The following is a 17,543-nucleotide window of genomic DNA, read 5'->3' on the forward strand; positions in this document are numbered from 1 at the left end:
TTTTTTTTTTTCTTCACTTTTATATAAACCTGTGATGGCAACTTTACCAAGACTTTGTACAAACATTAAAGAGGACCTTTCATGGGTCCAAAGAATATGAACTTAGTAGCAGGCTGCATAGAGCGGCGCCCAGGGATCTAAGTGCACTTACTATTATTTCTGGGCGCCGCTCCGTTCGTCCGCTGTGGCCCCCGGTAATTTCTCAACATTTGGTGCAAGTAGGAGGAGACGCCAGTGTCTCTCCTTCTCCCTGACAGCAGCGCTGTCCAATCACAGCGCAGAGCTCAGAGCCAGGGAGAAAAAAAACCTCCCTGGCTCTGAGCTCTGCGCTGTGATTGGACAGCGCTGCTGTCAGGGAGAAGGATATCGTTATCGTGATAAATTTCTTAATATCGTTATCGTGGGAATAAACCCTAGTTTACACAAACGGTCAAGCTCACTGTGCTATGCTGTTTTCAAAATGTGATTGGGAGTTAGGGAAGCAGCATAGCACAGTTGGATCCATGAGACGCCGCGATTCAAAGTTTTTGGGCGCGCGTCCTGCCTCTGCACGCCTGCGCAGTCACAGGGGACACAGACATGCCGCTTAATATATTATAAACATATTCCGATCATATACCCCCACCAGCAGTCCACCAGGGTTTCCAAAGTAAGTGATGATTATTATTTATATATGTTTACAAATCTTGGAATGATGCTTAGCCTTACAGTTGTAAGAGTGTCCATGATGTATTATTGTTTTTGACATGTGTGTTAGCTCCTCCTAGTAGGAGGGTATTTAAGCCTGGTAATGATGTATTGTCAGTTGCTTGAAAAAGACCGTCCAGGTCGAAACGTCGCATGAATTTGATGGAATAAAGGAATTAATGAGACAAGAGTGCTGCGGTTTTACTACTTTTGGATGAGGCCAGCAGGATGGAATAAGGCGGGACTCGGGTCAGCTGACCTGTATTCTAGAGAGCGGTGGGAGTCCCAGTGGCAAATATGTCTTAAATTTGTGAGATGAAAATACCCCATACACATTAGTATGCCCTCAGTCTGATGTTTGTGGGGAGCTCCTGACTCTCCCCCGACAGATTATGTCAGAGGAGAGAAGGATCAGGGGAAGTGAATATTTTTGCCCTCTCCTTTTGTTCTCCCTGGAGAAGACGCCTTCAGAAGTATCTGCCAGTGGCTTTCTCCCTGTGTACAACAGCAATGGTGATGCCCTTATTGCACCACAGGCCTAATTTTCATATTAAGCAGCCCCATAGAGCTGAATGGAGAGGCCAACACGCATGCATGTTCGCTGCTCTGTTTAAACAGGGAGCACAAGCCCCCGTTCTTGTGATTGTTGGGGGACTCAGCGGTCAGAATAAGGGTATAGATGGCTTTTCACCCTGGGAGCGCAAAGGAGTGAGATATTTATGTCAACTACAGAGTGACAATGTTTTTAAGTCCTTTGAACAGTTGAGAACTGAATTTGGTCTCCCACACACGGCATTCTATCAATTTCTGCAACTTCGGCATGCCTTTCAGACACAGGCTAAATCCATGTCGTTGAAATGCACTATGGTCCCGTTGTTTCAGCAACTTCTCACAAACAGCTCCTCGAATGGTCTGATATCATCTACCTACAGGAACTTGTACAGGTTCTTCTCAAAAAATTAGCATATTGTGATAAAGTTCATTATTTCCTGTAATGTACTGATAAACATTAGACTTTCATATATTTTAGATTCATTACACACAACTGAAGTAGTTCAAGCCTTTTCTTGTTTTAATATTGATGATTTTGGCATACAGCTCATGAAAACCAAAAATTCCTATCAAAAAATTAGCATATCATGAAAAGGTTCTCTAAACAAGCTATTAACCTAATCATCTGAATCAACTAATTAACTCTAAACACCTGCAAAAGATTCCTGAGGCTTTTAAAAACTCCCAGCCTGGTTCATTACTCAAAACCGCAATCATGGGTAAGACTGCCGACCTGACTGCTGTCCAGAAGGCCATCATTGACACCCTCAAGCAAGAGGGTAAGACACAGAAAGAAATTTCTGAACGAATAGGCTGTTCCCAGAGTGCTGTATCAAGGCACCTCTGTGGGAAGGAAAAAGTGTGGCAGAAAACGCTGCACAACGAGAAGAGGTGACCGGACCTTGAGGAAGATTGTGGAGAAGGACTGATTCCAGACCTTGGGGGACCTGCGGAAGCAGTGGACTGAGTCTGGAGTAGAAACATCCAGAGCCACCGTGTACAGGCGTGTGCAGGAAATGGGCTACAGGTGCCGCATTCCCCAGGTCAAGCCACTTTTGAACCAGAAACAGCGGCAGAAGCGCCTGACCTGGGCTACAGAGAAGCAGCACTGGACTGTTGCTCAGTGGTCCAAAGTACTTTTTTCGGATGAAAGCAAATTTTGCATGTCATTCGGAAATCAAGGTGCCAGAGTCTGGAGGAAGACTGGGGAGAGGGAAATGCCAAAATGCCTGAAGTCCAGTGTCAAGTACCCACAGTCAGTGATGGTCTGGGGTGCCATGTCAGCTGCTGGTGTTGGTCCACTGTCTTTTATAAAGGGCAGGGTCAATGCAGCTAGCTATCAGGAGATTTTGGAGCACTTCATGCTTCCATCTGCTGAAAAGCTTTATGGAGATGAAGATTTTATTTTTCAGCACGACCTGGCACCTGCTCACAGTGCCAAAACCACTGGTAAATGGTTTACTGACCATGGTATTACTGTGCTCAATTGGCCTGCCAACTCTCCTGACCTGAACCCCATAGAGAATCTGTGGGATATTGGGAAGAGAAAGTGGAGAGACGGAAGACCCAACACTCTGGATGAGCTTAACCTCCTCAGGACCGCCGTACGCAGGATTGCGTCTTTGCGGCGGTCCTGTTGTTCTGGGTGGACGCGCCGGTGCGTCCTCTCGCGAGACGCGAGATTTCCTGTGAACGCGCGCACACAGGCGCGCGCGTTCACAGGATCGGAAGGTAAGCGAGTGGATCTCCAGCCTGCCAGCGGCGATCGTTCGCTGGCAGGCTGGAGATGTGATTTTTTTAACCCCTAACAGGTATATTAGACGCTGTTTTGATAACAGAGTCTAATATACCTGGTCCTCTGGTGGTCCCCTTTGTTTGGATCGACCACCAGAGGACACAGGCAGCTCAGTAATATGTTGCACCAAGCACCACTACACTACACCCCCCCCCCCCCCCCCCCCGTCACTTATTAACCCCTTATTAGCCCTTGATCACCCCTGATCACCCCATATAGACTCCCTGATCACCCCCCTGTCATTGATTACCCCCCTGTCATTGATCACCCCCCTGTAAAGCTCCATTCAGATGTCCGCATGATTTTTACGGATCCACTGATAGACTGATCGGATCCGTAAAAATCATACGGACGTCTGAATGCAGCCTTACAGGGGAGTGATCAATGACTGTGGTGATCACCCCATATAGACTCCCTGATCACCCCCCTGTCATTGATTACCCCTCTGTCATTGATCACCCCCCTGTAAAGCTCCATTCAGATGTCCTCATGATTTTTACGGATCCACTGATAGACTGATCGGATCCGTAAAAATCATACGGACGTCTGAATGCAGCCTTACAGGGGCGTGATCAATGACTGTGGTGATCACCCCATATAGACTCCCTGATCACCCCCCTGTCATTGATTACCCCTCTGTCATTGATCACCCCCCTGTAAAGCTCCATTCAGATGTCCGCATGATTTTTACGGATCCACTGATAGACTGATCGGATCCGTAAAAATCATACGGACGTCTGAATGCAGCCTTACAGGGGAGTGATCAATGACGGAGGTGATCACCCCATATAGACTCCCTGATCACCCCCCTGTCATTGATTACCCCTCTGTCATTGATCACCCCCCTGTAAAGCTCCATTCAGATGTCCGCATGATTTTTACGGATCCACTGATAGACTGATCGGATCCGTAAAAATCATACGGACGTCTGAATGCAGCCTTACAGGGGAATGATCAATGACGGAGGTGATCACCCCATATAGACTCCCTGATCACCCCCCTGTCATTGATTACCCCTCTGTCATTGATCACCCCCCTGTAAAGCTCCATTCAGATGTCCGCATGATTTTTACGGATCCACTGATAGACTAATCGGATCCGTAAAAATCATACGGACGTCTGAATGCAGCCTTACAGGGGAGTGATCAATGACTGTGGTGATCACCCCATATAGACTCCCTGATCACCCCCCTGTCATTGATTACCCCTCTGTCATTGATCAACCCCCTGTAAAGCTCCATTCAGATGTCCGCATGATTTTTACGGATCCACTGATAGACTGATCGGATCCGTAAAAATCATACGGACGTCTGAATGCAGCCTTACAGGGGGGTGATCAATGACAGTTGGGTGATCACCCCATATAGACTCCCTGATCACCCCCCTGTCATTGATCACCCCCCTGTCATTGATTCCCCCCCCCCCCTGTAAGGCTGCATTCAGTCTTTTTTTTGGCCCAAGTTAGCGGAATTTTTTTTTTTTTCTTACAAAGTCTCATATTCCACTAACTTGTGACAAAAAATAAAATCTCACATGAACTCACCATACCCCTCACGGAATCCAAATGCGTAAAATTTTTTAGACATTTATATTCCAGACTTCTTCTCACGCTTTAGGGCCCCTAGAATGCCAGGGCAGTATAAATACCCCACATGTGACCCCATTTCGGAAAGAAGACACCCCCAGGTATTCCGTGAGGGGCATATTGAGTCCATGAAAGATTGAAATTTTTGTCCCAAGTTAGCGGAACGGGAGACTTTGTGAGAAAAAAATAAAAAATATCAATTTCCGCTAACTTGTGCCAAAAAAAAAAAAATTCTATGAACTCGCCATGCCCCTCATTGAATACCTTGGGGTGTCTTCTTTCCAAAATGGGGTCACATGTGGGGTATTTATACTGCCCTGGCATTCTAGGGGCCCCAAAGCGTGAGAAGAAGTCTGGTATCCAAATGTCTAAAAATGCCCTCCTAAAAGGAATTTGGGCCCCTTTGCGCATCTAGGCTGCAAAAAAGTGTCACACATCTGGTATCGCCGTACTCAGGAGAAGTTGGGCAATGTGTTTTGGGGTGTCATTTTACATATACCCATGCTGGGTGAGATAAATATCTTGGTCAAATGCCAACTTTGTATAAAAAAATGGAAAAAGTTGTCTTTTGCCAAGATATTTCTCTCACCCAGCATGGGTATATGTAAAAAGACACCCCAAAACACATTCCCCAACGTCTCCTGAATACGGCGATACCAGATGTGTGACACTTTTTTGCAGCCTAGGTGGGCAAAGGGGCCCACATTCCAAAGAGCACCTTTCGGATTTCACTGGTCATTTACCTACTTACCACACATTAGGGCCCCTGGAAAATGCCAGGGCAGTATAACTACCCCACAAGTGACCCCATTTTGGAAAGAAGACACCCCAAGGTATTCCGTGAGGGGCATGGCGAGTTCCTAGAATTTTTTATTTTTTGTCACAAGTTAGTGGAAAATGATGATTTTTTTTTTTATTTTTTTTTTCATACAAAGTCTCATATTCCACTAACTTGTGACAAAAAATAAAAACTTCCATGAACTCACTATGCCCATCAGCGAATACCTTGGGGTCTCTTCTTTCCAAAATGGGGTCACTTGTGGGGTAGTTATACTGCCCTGGCATTCTAGGGGCCCAAATGTGTGGTAAGGAGTTTGAAATCAAATTCTGTAAAAAATGACGAGTGAAATCCGAAAGGTGCTCTTTGGAATATGGGCCCCTTTGCCCACCTAGGCTGCAAAAAAGTGTCACACATCTGGTATCTCCGTACTCAGGAGAAGGTGGGGAATGTGTTTTGGGGTGTCATTTTACATATACCCATGCTGGGTGAGAGAAATATCTTGGCAAAAGACAACTTTTCCCATTTTTTTATACAAAGTTGGCATTTGACCAAGATATTTATCTCACCCAGCATGGGTATATGTAAAAAGACACCCCAAAACACATTCCCCAACTTCTACTGAATACGGAGATACCAGATGTGTGACACTTTTTTGCAGCCTAGGTGGGCAAAGGGGCCCACATTCCAAAGAGCACCTTTCGGATTTCACTCGTCATTTTTTACAGAATTTGATTTCAAACTCCTTACCACACATTTGGGCCCCTAGAATACCAGGGCAGTATAACTACCCCACAAGTGACCCCATTTTGGAAAGAAACGACCCCAAGGTATTCGCTGATGGGCATAGTGAGTTCATGGAAGTTTTTATTTTTTGTCATAAGTTAGTGGAATATGAGACTTTGTATGAAAAAAAAAAAATCAGCATTTTCCACTAACTTGCGACAAAAAATAAAAAATTCTAGGAACTCGCCATGCCCCTCACGGAATACCTTGGGGTGTCTTCTTTCCAAAATGGGGTCACTTGTGGGGTAGTTATACTGCCCTGGCATTCTAGGGGCCCAAATGTGTGGTAAGGAGTTTGAAATCAAATTCTGTAAAAAATGACCTGTGAAATCCGAAAGGTGCTGTTTGGAATATGGGCCCCTTTGCCCACCTAGGCTGCAAAAAAGTGTCACACATCTGGTATCTCTGTATTCAGGAGAAGTTGAGGAATGTGTTTTGGGGTGTCTTTTTACATATACCCATGCTGGGTGAGATAAATATCTTGGTCAAATGCCAACTTTGTATAAAAAAATGGGAAAAGTTGTATTTTGCCAAGATATTTCTCTCACCCAGCATGGGTATATGTAAAATGACACCCCAAAACACATTCCCCACCTTCTCCTGAGTACAGAGATACCAGATGTGTGACACTTTTTTGCAGCCTAGGTGGGCAAAGGGGCCCATATTCCAAAGAGCACCTTTCGGATTTCACAGGTCATTTTTTACAGAATTTGATTTCAAACTCCTTACCACACATTTGGGCCCCTAGAATGCCAGGGCAGTATAACTACCCCACAAGTGACCCCATTTTGAAAAGAAGAGACCCCAAGGTATTTCGTGATGGGCATAGTGAGTTCATGGAAGTTTTTATTTTTTGTCACAAGTTAGTGGAATATGAGACTTTGTAAGAAAAAAAAAAAAAAAGAAAAAAATCATCATTTTCCGCTAACTTGTGACAAAAAATAAAAAGTTCTATGAACTCATTATGCCCATCAGCGAATACCTTAGGGTGTGTACTTTCCGAAATGGGGTCATTTGTGGGGTGTTTGTACTGTCTGGCCATTGTAGAACCTCAGGAAACATGACAGGTGCTCAGAAAGTCAGAGCTGCTTCAAAAAGCGGAAATTCACATTTTTGTACCATAGTTTGTAAACGCTATAACTTTTACCCAAACCATTTTTTTTTTACCCAAACATTTTTTTTTATCAAAGACATGTAGAACAATAAATTTAGAGCAAAATTTATATATGGATGTCGTTTTTTTTGCAAAATTTTACAACTGAAAGTGAAAAATGTCATTTTTTTGCAAAAAAATCGTTAAATTTCGATTAATAACAAAAAAAGTAAAAATGTCAGCAGCAATGAAATACCACCAAATGAAAGCTCTATTAGTGAGAAGAAAAGGAGGTAAAATTCATTTGGGTGGTAAGTTGCATGACCGAGCAATAAACGGTGAAAGTAGTGTAGGTCAGAAGTGTAAAAAGTGGCCTGGTCTTTCAGGGTGTTTAAGCACTGGGGGCTGAGGTGGTTAAGGCCGCTATCGAAGCATCCTGGGCCTCCATAACACCTCAGCAGTGCCACAGGCTGATTGCCTCCATGCCACGCCGCATTGAAGCAGTCATTTCTGCAAAAGGAATCCCGACCAAGTATTGAGTGCATAACTGAACTTAATTATTTGAAGGTTGACTTTTTTTATATTAAAAACACTTTTCTTTTATTGGTCGGATGAAATATGCTAATTTTTTTAGATAGGAATTTTGGGTTTTCATGAGCTGTATGCCAAAATCATCAATATTAAAACAAGAAAAGGCTTGAACTACTTCAGTTGTGTGTAATGAATCTAAAATATATGAAAGTCTAATGTTTATCAGTACATTACAGAAAATAATGAACTTTATCACAATATGCTAATTTTTTGAGAAGAACCTGTATGTGAAATCACTGAAACAAGAGGTTTTAGCAGTCAAATCTAAATGGGAGAGTGAGGTCGGGCCGATCTCAGAAGAGCAATGGAAGTCGCTCTTAGCGCTCACTCCACAATTGTCAGTTTGTGAGGGGCAGCGTATGTCCCAGCTGTTTTTAATACATCGGGTGTATAGGACTCCAGAGTTTTTATGCCGGATAGGAGTTCGGGAAGATGCGGATTGTCCTAGATGTGGCATGGGCCCTGCATCCTTGTTACACATGTTCTGGGATTGTGCGGAGCTCCTGAACTTTTGGTCCGCGGTTCTGGCCCTAATAAAAGACGCATTTAATATCACGGTGCCGCCTGGACCGAGAGCATGTGTGGTCGGGATATTAGACAGAAAAAATCGTCATCACCGTCTGGGAGTACAGAGTCTGCTATTTCAAGCTAGGAAACTAATAGCCAGATTTTGGCTCAGACCTCAATCTCCGACTAGGGGAGAATGTCAGATATAATACGCTTAGAGAAAGGTGTGTATGTTAAAAGAAAATGTGTATCGAAGTTTAACAAAATATGGGATAATTGGGAGAAATTTAGGATACAGTGTCCGGATTAGCCTCTCTTCTTGGTTGGACTATGGGGTAGGTAGAGGCACAGTTCTTATTTATGTATGCTTTCTTTCTCCTCTATCCTATTTAGTTCTGGATGTATGCTGTATGAAGGTGTTTGGTACTATGTGGGTCGGGTGTGAAGAGGTCTGCTACACAGATAGGAGAAGTACACCAATGGCCATGTTTTTGATATATTAATAAGCTAACCGATTTTGGAGTTCGGATCCGTTCCATCGCTCGGGGAGGGGGGAATTGGTCTTTAGTTGGGTTGGGAGGGATGATCTTATGTTTATAAATTGTAATGGATGGGAAATGCGGTTCTATACCAGGTATACTTTGTAACTAGGTTACTTGATCTTATGTACTTTTTGTACTATGTTTGATGTTCCATGGGGTACCCATGAAAGTAACTGTTTGTCCGATCTTGTAATGCTATGGTATTTTTGTCATCAACTGTTACATGTATACTGTGCAGACTGTTTTCCTTCTTTGTATTTTTGTGATTTTCAAAAAAAAGTCAAATAAAAATTATCAGACGCTCCCGCAGGTCAGCTGTTTGAAAAGGCTGTTCCGCTCACCAGAGCACTCACTAGTATGGGACTGAGCTATGCCTAGATCATGTGACCACTGTATGGTGACGTCACTGAGCGTTTAGGCCTCTTCCGAGGTCAAAGTGCCTCTGCCTCTTCAGAAAGCTGATTAGCAGGGGGCGTTGGATCCCCGCCAATCTGATAATGGTGACTTATCCTGAGTATAGACCATCAATATCAAATTCCCAGATAACCCCTGTGGGATTTTACCTAGGAATGGTGTTATGTACATATTATCTTGGGGGAGGGGGTTGCAGTAATCAAGCCTAAAAATTGTCTGTAATTTTTTTGCAGTTTGTACAAAGAGTACATGGATTGCCAGAGGGAGATGTGTGGTCGTATGTTTGCTTCTCCTTCATCTACCACCGTGCAGCATTAATGGAGAAGTTCATTTTATGATGCCACTGAATTCTCGGCTTCTCTCGTTTCCAGCTCAGCAGTGGTCTGAAAAGACTTATTTGCTCGGTCTTTATAAGCACTTGTATTACGTACTCTTTGTTCTGTTTTGTGGAGTTAATCCTCCCCAAAAATGTAATATTGTTGGATGCTTTATGAAAGTAATAAAGTACACTGTTCTTGTCTGGCCATTATCTGCTCTACAAGTTTGTAGTATTGGTCCTTTATTTGTGAGTGCTCCCATGGAGAGGTCCTCCCTCCGCTGGGCAGGGAACCTGGAAAAAAAGAGGAACACAGCTTTCCACACCTCAGTTCAGGATGCCTGTCCAGCTGGATGGGTCAGCCTCGTTGGGGACTGAAGATTGCAGCCCAATGAATCTTTTTATTCTCTACTTGTAAGAAAATGTCTTATTCATTGTCTAGATTCTGCTAGAGCTAGGAGACGGGCTGAAAATATATTTTTTCTATTTCAAGGGGATAATAAGAGATGCTATTTAGTAATGAATGGATTCACCATTTAGATTGCAAGGTCCTACAAATGAACAATCCTTTGCAGTATATATGTGCTTGTAACAATTTAGCTTTTTTTAGCACTGCTCAAAGCTAAGGCTACTTTGTGCGGATCCATCATGGACGGATCAGTTCAGATAATACGGCCGTCTGCATCCGTTCAGAACGGATCCGTTTGTATTATCTTGAACACTATTGAAAGTCAATAGGGACGGATCCGTTTTCTATTGTGTCAGTGAAAACGGATCTGTCCCCATTGACTTACATTGTGTTCCAGGACGGATCCATTTGTCTCAGTTACATCAGACGGACAAAGCGGAATGGAGACTGACCTGATGCAAACTGATGCATTCTGAGCGGATCCTTTTTCCATTTAGAATGCAAATTGATCCGTTTGGACCACTTGTGAGAGCCCTGAATGGATCTCACAAACGGAAAGCCAAAACAAAACGCGTGTGAAAGTAGACCAAGCTGTCTGGCTGCTGATGCCACAGTCTCAGGCTACATGCACACGAACGTTGTTTGTTTCCTTTTTTTTTTTGTGTATAGGATGCGGACCCATTCATTTCAATGGGTCCCCAAAAAATGCGGATAGCACACCGTGTGCTGTCCGCATCAATATGTCCGTTCCGTAGCCCCGCAAAAAAAAATTAAAATAGAACATGTCCTATTCTTGTCCATTTTAGGCATTGTTACAATGGATCCACAAAAAAAAAAGGATGGATGTGGTCTGTTTTTTTTTTTTGTTTTTTTTTTGCGGATCCACAATTTGCAGACCGCAAAACACATACGGTTGTGTGCATGTAGCCTCAAGATGTAAAATTCTCTTCCCTGTCCTATCTGAAACGATTGATTCCTCTGGTTCTGATACTACAGGGGTTGACACATACATATTCCTGTTAGAGAGGTTACCTGTGCTAGAAGATGAAGATGACGAGAAGCTGACATCAGTGGTGTCCCTAGCATGTAGTACCCAGCTGAAAACACTGTACGGTCTTGTGATTATGATAATGCGTACCTTCGAAGGTGTGGCCAGTGTAATAAGGGTCATAGTGGGACTTGCGATATAAGCTGCAAATTTCTCAAGTATGATTGTTGACCACCCCTGATATACAGTATATTCATATTTGATTTCATGTTTAAATTCCGTTACTAGTGGTCCCCAGAGGTAGTCACCAGGGCATACACATCCTGATTTACACCTATTGTACCTACCCATGTGCAAGTTCACCCTACTTGTACGTAGTGGTTAACTTGTGGTCCACCACCAAACCACTCTCAGTAGGAATGCAGTGTTGCAATCCACCATAAAAAGGCTCCCCCTCTGCTGACATTTCTTCACCCTCTTTAAGATAAAGAATGCCCAACCACTTACCAGGGCTTCCATCAAAGGTGTTGTCCAGCTTTTTAAGCAGAAACTGGACAGCTCAGGAGATCAGCCTGTAGTAAAGAATAGATGGTTAGATACCTGCCTGACATCCTGCACCACTGTTTTGGTTCTCCTGGCAGGGCTCTGTTTTCTCCGCTGCACCACTGATGTCACATCAACAGCATGCGACCGCTGCAGCCAGTCTCTTGCCTTGTCTTTGCACTGCCGAGGCCAGTGGTTGGCTGCATCGGTCACGTGCTGGCGATCTGATATCACTGCTGCAGCCAGAAGAACTGAAGCAGAGACACTGGATCTGTCAGGTAAGAATTAATTTGTTCTTTATTATAGGTCGATCCCCTAATTGTTCAGTACCCTCTTGAAGCCCAGACAACCCCTTTAAGACTACCAATCACTGCCTTCTTAACCACTTGCCATCTGGGCCATTTGCCCCTTCCTGACCAGGCCAAATTTTGCAAAACTGACATATCTCACTTTATGTGGTAATAACTTTGGAACGCCTTTATTTATCCAAGTCATTCAGAGATTGTTTTCTCGTGACACATTGTACTTCATGATAATCATAAATTTGAGTCAAAATATTTCACCTTTATTTATGAAAAAATCCCAAATTTACCCAAAAATTTGAAAAATTCGCAATTTTCTAAATTTCAATTTCTCTGCTTTTAAAACAGAAAGTGATACCTCATAAAATATTTATTATTTAACATTCCCCATATGTCTACTTTATGTTGGCATCATTTTGGAAATGTCATTTTATTTTTTTAGGACGTTAGAAGGCTTAGAAGTTTAGAAGCAATTCTTCAAATTTATACGAAAATTGCCAAAACCCACTTTATAAGGATCAGTTCAGGTCTGAAGTCACTTTGTGAGGCCTACATAGTGGATACCCCCATAAATGACCCCATTGTAGAAACTACACCCCTCAAGGTATTCAAAACCGATTTTACAAACTTTGTTAACCCTTTAGGCGTTCCACAAGAATTAAAGGAAAATGGAGATCAAATTTTTAAATTTCACTTTTTTGGCAGATTTTCCATTTTAATCAATTTTTTTCTTCAACACATCGATGGTTAACAGCCAAACAAAACTCAATATTTATTACCCAGATTCTGCGGTTTACAGAAACACTCCACATGTGGTCATAAACTGCTGTATGGGCACACGGCAGGGCGCAGAAGAAAAGGAACTCCACATTGTTTTTAGATGCCATGTCCCATTTGAAGCCCCCTGATGCACCCTTACAGTAGAAACTCCCAAGAAGTGACCCCATTTTGGAAACTAGGGGATAAGGTGCCAGTTTTATTAGTACTATTTTTGGGTACATATGATTTTTTGATCATTCATTATAACACTTTATGGGGCACGGTGACCAAAAAATTGGTTGTTTTAGCACAGTTTCTATTTATTTATTTTTACAGCGTTCACCTGAGGGGTTCAGTCAAGTGACATTTTTATAGAGCAGATCGTTACGGACGTGGCGATACCTAATATGTATACTTTTTCTCATTTATTAAAGTTTTACACAATAATAGCATTTTTGAAACAAAAAAATTATGTTTTAATGTGTCCATGTTCTGAGAGCTATTTTTTGAGAGATTTTCTTATGTAGGGGCTCATTTTTTGCGGGATGAGGTGACTGTTTTATTGGTACTATTTTGTGGGACATACGCGTTTTTGATCACTTGGTGTTGCACCTTTTGTGATGCAAGGTGACAAAAATTGCTTGTTTTGACAGGTTTTTTTTTAGGTGTTCACCCGAGGGGTTAGGTCATGTGATATTTTTATAGAGCTGGTTTTTACGGACGCGGCAATACCTTATATGTATACTTTTTTTTTTCTTTTTTCTATTTTTAACTTATTTTTTTCATTCCTTACTTGGGGACTTTTTTTTTTTTTTTACATGTGAAACTTTTTTTTATTTTTTTATTTTCAACCGGTCACGGCGGTCACATGACCGCCCGGCCGGAACAGGAAGCGCATAGCGCTTCCTGCTCTGCATACACAGCGCTCGGTGAGCGCTGTGTCTGCAGCGATCTAGAAGGCAGGGACACCTGGGCACTGTCCCTGCCTTGTCTTAGGGTTGCCCTGCTGTCACTGACAGCGGGCAACCCGATCAGCAGCTGCACGATTAGCGTGCAGCTGCTATTTCTGAAAGGACGTTCTAAAACGTGCTTTCAGAAATAGACGTCCACCCATAGGACATTTATATCCTATGGGCGGACGTGAAGCGGTTAAACCTTCCACCATTCCACCCATTTTCACACTTCTCCAAGGTGAGACAAAAGCTCACCTCTTCTCCCTCAAGACTTGCTGGAACAAATGGGCACATGGCCAATGCCATTTAGGAACGTTGTTTGTTTCCGTTTTTTTTTTTTTTTTGCAGACCCATTTATTTCAATGGGTCTGCAAAAAACGCGGATAGCACACCGTGTGCTGTCCGCATCAGTATGTCCGTTCCATTGCCCCGCAAAAAAAATAGAGCATGTCCTATTTTTTTTCTAGTTTGCGGACAAGGATAGGCATTATTACAATGGATCCGCAAAAAAAACGGATGCCATACGGCAATTTGCAGACCGCAAAACACATACGGTCGTGTGCATGTAGCCTTAGGGCTCATGCACACAAACGTTTTTGTCCGCATCCGAGCTGCAATTTTTGCGGCTCGGATGCGGACCCATTCACTTCAATGGGGCTGCAAAAGATGCGGACAGCACTCCGTGTGCTGTCCGCATCCGTTGCTCCGTTCCGTAGCCCTGCAAAAAAAAATATAACATATCCTATTCTTGTCCATTTTGCGGACAAGAATAGGCATTTCTACAATGGACCTTCCGTTCTGCAAATTGCGGAAGGCACGCGGGCGGCTTCTGTTTTTTGCGGACCACAAAAAAACGGAACGGTCGTGTGCATGTAGCCTTACTTTAATGTATATCACTACTACCCCGTCCTGCCCCCCCATCATAGGGTCTTAATACTGGAAAATAACGCTTCAGTTTTGTCCCCATTCATTGTCAATGGGGACAAAATGTAAATGAACAGAACGGACTGCTCCAAAATGCATTTAGTTCTGTTCTCATACCAGAGAGCGGTTTGCTTTCCGACCTGGGATGCGGAGTAAGACGGATCCGGCATGACCCTTAATGCAAGTCAATGGATCCGTTTTGTCTGACACAATAGAAAACGGATCCGTCTTGGGTATGTTAAAGATAATACAACCGGATCCGTTCAATGGATGCAGATGGTTGTGTTATCAGTAAGGCTACTTTCACACTAGCATTTTTGCTGGACCTGCAAATGGATTCGGTTGTATTATCTTTAACATAGCCAAGACGGATCCGACATTAACTCCATTGAAAGTCCATGGGGGACAGATCTGTTTTCGATTGTGTCAGAGAAAACGGATCTGTCCCCATTGACTTAATGTCCAACCAGGGGCATAGCTATAGGCACATGGGCCCTGGTGTAAGAGTTCAGTTTGGGCCCCCCCTACCCTCAATACCGTTTCCTAACACCACCAGACACCTGCACGCCCACCAAGCCCAATGGCAGAACTAAAATCTCACAGAGAAAATACATTTTAATCCAATAAGTGCATAATAATAAGGATGCCATTTATATACTATCATACCCATCAATATAGACACAAGCACAGAGAGGGAGAGTGTCAGCTCCGCAGCCAAGGGAAGGCTATATACTATCATTCTCATCAATATAGGCACAGACATGGAGAGGGAGAGTCAGCTCTGCAGCCAAGGGAGGGCATAGACCTATGCACTATATCCCATCAGTAAAGCTGTAAACATGTCAGCTCTGCAGCCAAGATTATCCCAGCTCATGCCCATCAGCACTGGCACAAGCAGGAACAGGACTGTCAGCTCTGCAGACAAGAGGACAGAACTAGTATGTTATTAACCTTTCTCTGCCCATCATAATAGTATGAGCATAAGACCCTTTGCCCCAGTAGATGGTGCTACCCCTTCACAGCAGAGTGTGCCAAACGATCAGCTCAGCAGCTGGGCAATGCCTGCCGTACCATGCCAATAAACACAGCCACCAGCCTGCTGACAGATCCAGGTCAGCCCTCAGCTCTGAAGCCTGGGCACTGAGGACTGGCATGTCAGCCACCCATCAACAAAGGCGCCAGCCTGCTGCCAGATCTGGATCAACTGCCAGGCACCAGCTCCTACCCTCTGAGGTGGGCACCGATCACCTGATCTGTGCCCACCCACAGCTAGCCCTGCAGTATGCACAGCAGTACAGAGGCTGGCCTGGTACCCACCAGCAGAGAGGGTAAGGGAGCAGCTGGGCACCTTGAACACTATAGAGAGATCGCGCCGGTGCCGCCTCACTTCACTCACTCCAGCGCGCGGCACACAGCTTCACCTCCTCCACGTCCGGCAGCTCATACAACTCTGCCAGACGGGAGCGGGACCACTCCTTCTCCTGGCTGCACCTGCACGCACACACGCTCTGCCTCCGCCCCCACCCTATGTGAACTTACTTAGCTGCCCGCAGTCTGTATTGTAAATCACTCAGGCTTTACACCGACGCCCCGGGGGCTCCCCTGACTTAGGGGCCCGGTCGCAATTGCGACCGCTGCAACCCCTATAAGCTACGCCACTGTGTCCAACTCTTCTGTCTCTTCCTTTCCTAGGATTGCTGTTGGATTACATCAGAATTACATGATTACGTGCATCTCTTTGTTAAACTACATAAAAGGAGAGTAAATGTATAGGAATGTTTGCAATTGATGGTAAAGACAAGTTCTTTTCTATATTGAAAGTGCATGCACTAAGCCTCAGTTACGCCAGTATTTCAGCGTTCCCATAGTACTTTATTAGGAACAGATCTTCAGCTATGTTGGCAGTTGCATCTGGCATCTTTTATATGTATTTAATTGGTTAGAACAGTAAGCGCCAAATACACTCAGTTCCACTACTGGTTCGGGGCAGCAACCTACACATACAAGCTGAGGGCTCATGCGCACGAACATATGTTCAGTCCGCATCCGATCCACATTTTTTGGGGATTGAATGCGGACCCATTCTATTTTTTCCAGTAACAAAGCAAGGGTTAACAGCCAAACAAAACTCAATATTTATTGCCCCGATTCTGTAGTTTGCAGAAACACCCCATATGTGGCCGTAAACTACTGTACGGGCACACAGTAGGGCGTAGAGGGAAAGGTGCGCCATATGGTTTTTGGAAGGCAGATTTTGCTGGACTGGTTTATTTACACCATGTCCCATTTGAAGCCCCCCTGATGCACCCCTAGAGTAGAAACTCCATGAAAGTGACCCCATCTAAGAAACTGCACCCATCAAGGTATTCAAAACTGATTTTACAAACTTTGTTAACCCTTCAGGTGTTGCACAAGAGTTATTGGCAAATGGGGATGAAATTTGAGAATTACATTTTTTTGCAAAATTTTCAATTTTAACCCATTTTTTCCACTAACAAAGCAAGGGTTAGCAGCCAAACAATACTGTATCTTTATTGCTCCGACTCTGTCGTTTACAGAAACACCCCATATGTGGCCGTACACTACTGTACGGCCACACGGCGGGGCGTAGAGGTAAAGGAGCGCCGTGTGGTTTTTGGAGGGCTGATTTTTATGGACTGGTTTATTTACACCGTGTCCTGTTTCAACCCCCCTGATGCACCCCTGGAGTAGAAACTCCCTAAAAGTGACCCCACTATACCTTGAGGCGTGTAGTTTCTTAGATGGGGTCACTTTTAGGGAGTTTCTACTCTAGGGGTGCATCAGGGGGGCTTCAAAAGGGACATGGTGTCAATAATAAAAGGCCATCAAAATCGGCCTTCCAGAAACCATGTCGGTCCTTTCCTTTTGCGCCCTGCCTTTTAGTGATACAGCAGTTTACGACCACAGTATCATGGTAATAAATATTACGTTTTGTTTGGTTGTTAACCCTTGCTTTGTTACCAGAAAAAACGGATTGAAATGGAAAAGTGCCAAAAAT

At 43.9% G+C, this 17,543-nt stretch overlaps 1 protein-coding gene across 1 annotated transcript in view; it reads left to right on the top strand.

Moving 5' to 3' along the window:
- The window catches only part of FKBP6 (FKBP prolyl isomerase family member 6 (inactive)), a 70,886-nt gene extending 61,139 nt beyond the window's left edge, over positions 1-9,747 (top strand). The window contains exon 8 of the mRNA XM_040423592.1: positions 9,564-9,747. Coding sequence (XP_040279526.1) covers positions 9,564-9,648 — 85 coding nt within the window. The 3' untranslated portion in view covers positions 9,649-9,747. The remainder of the gene's footprint in view (positions 1-9,563) is intronic.
- The last annotated feature ends 7,796 nt before the right edge of the window (positions 9,748-17,543 follow it).

Source organism: Bufo bufo, chromosome 3 (genome assembly GCF_905171765.1).
Source record: "Bufo bufo chromosome 3, aBufBuf1.1, whole genome shotgun sequence".
NCBI lineage: Eukaryota > Metazoa > Chordata > Amphibia > Anura > Bufonidae > Bufo > Bufo bufo.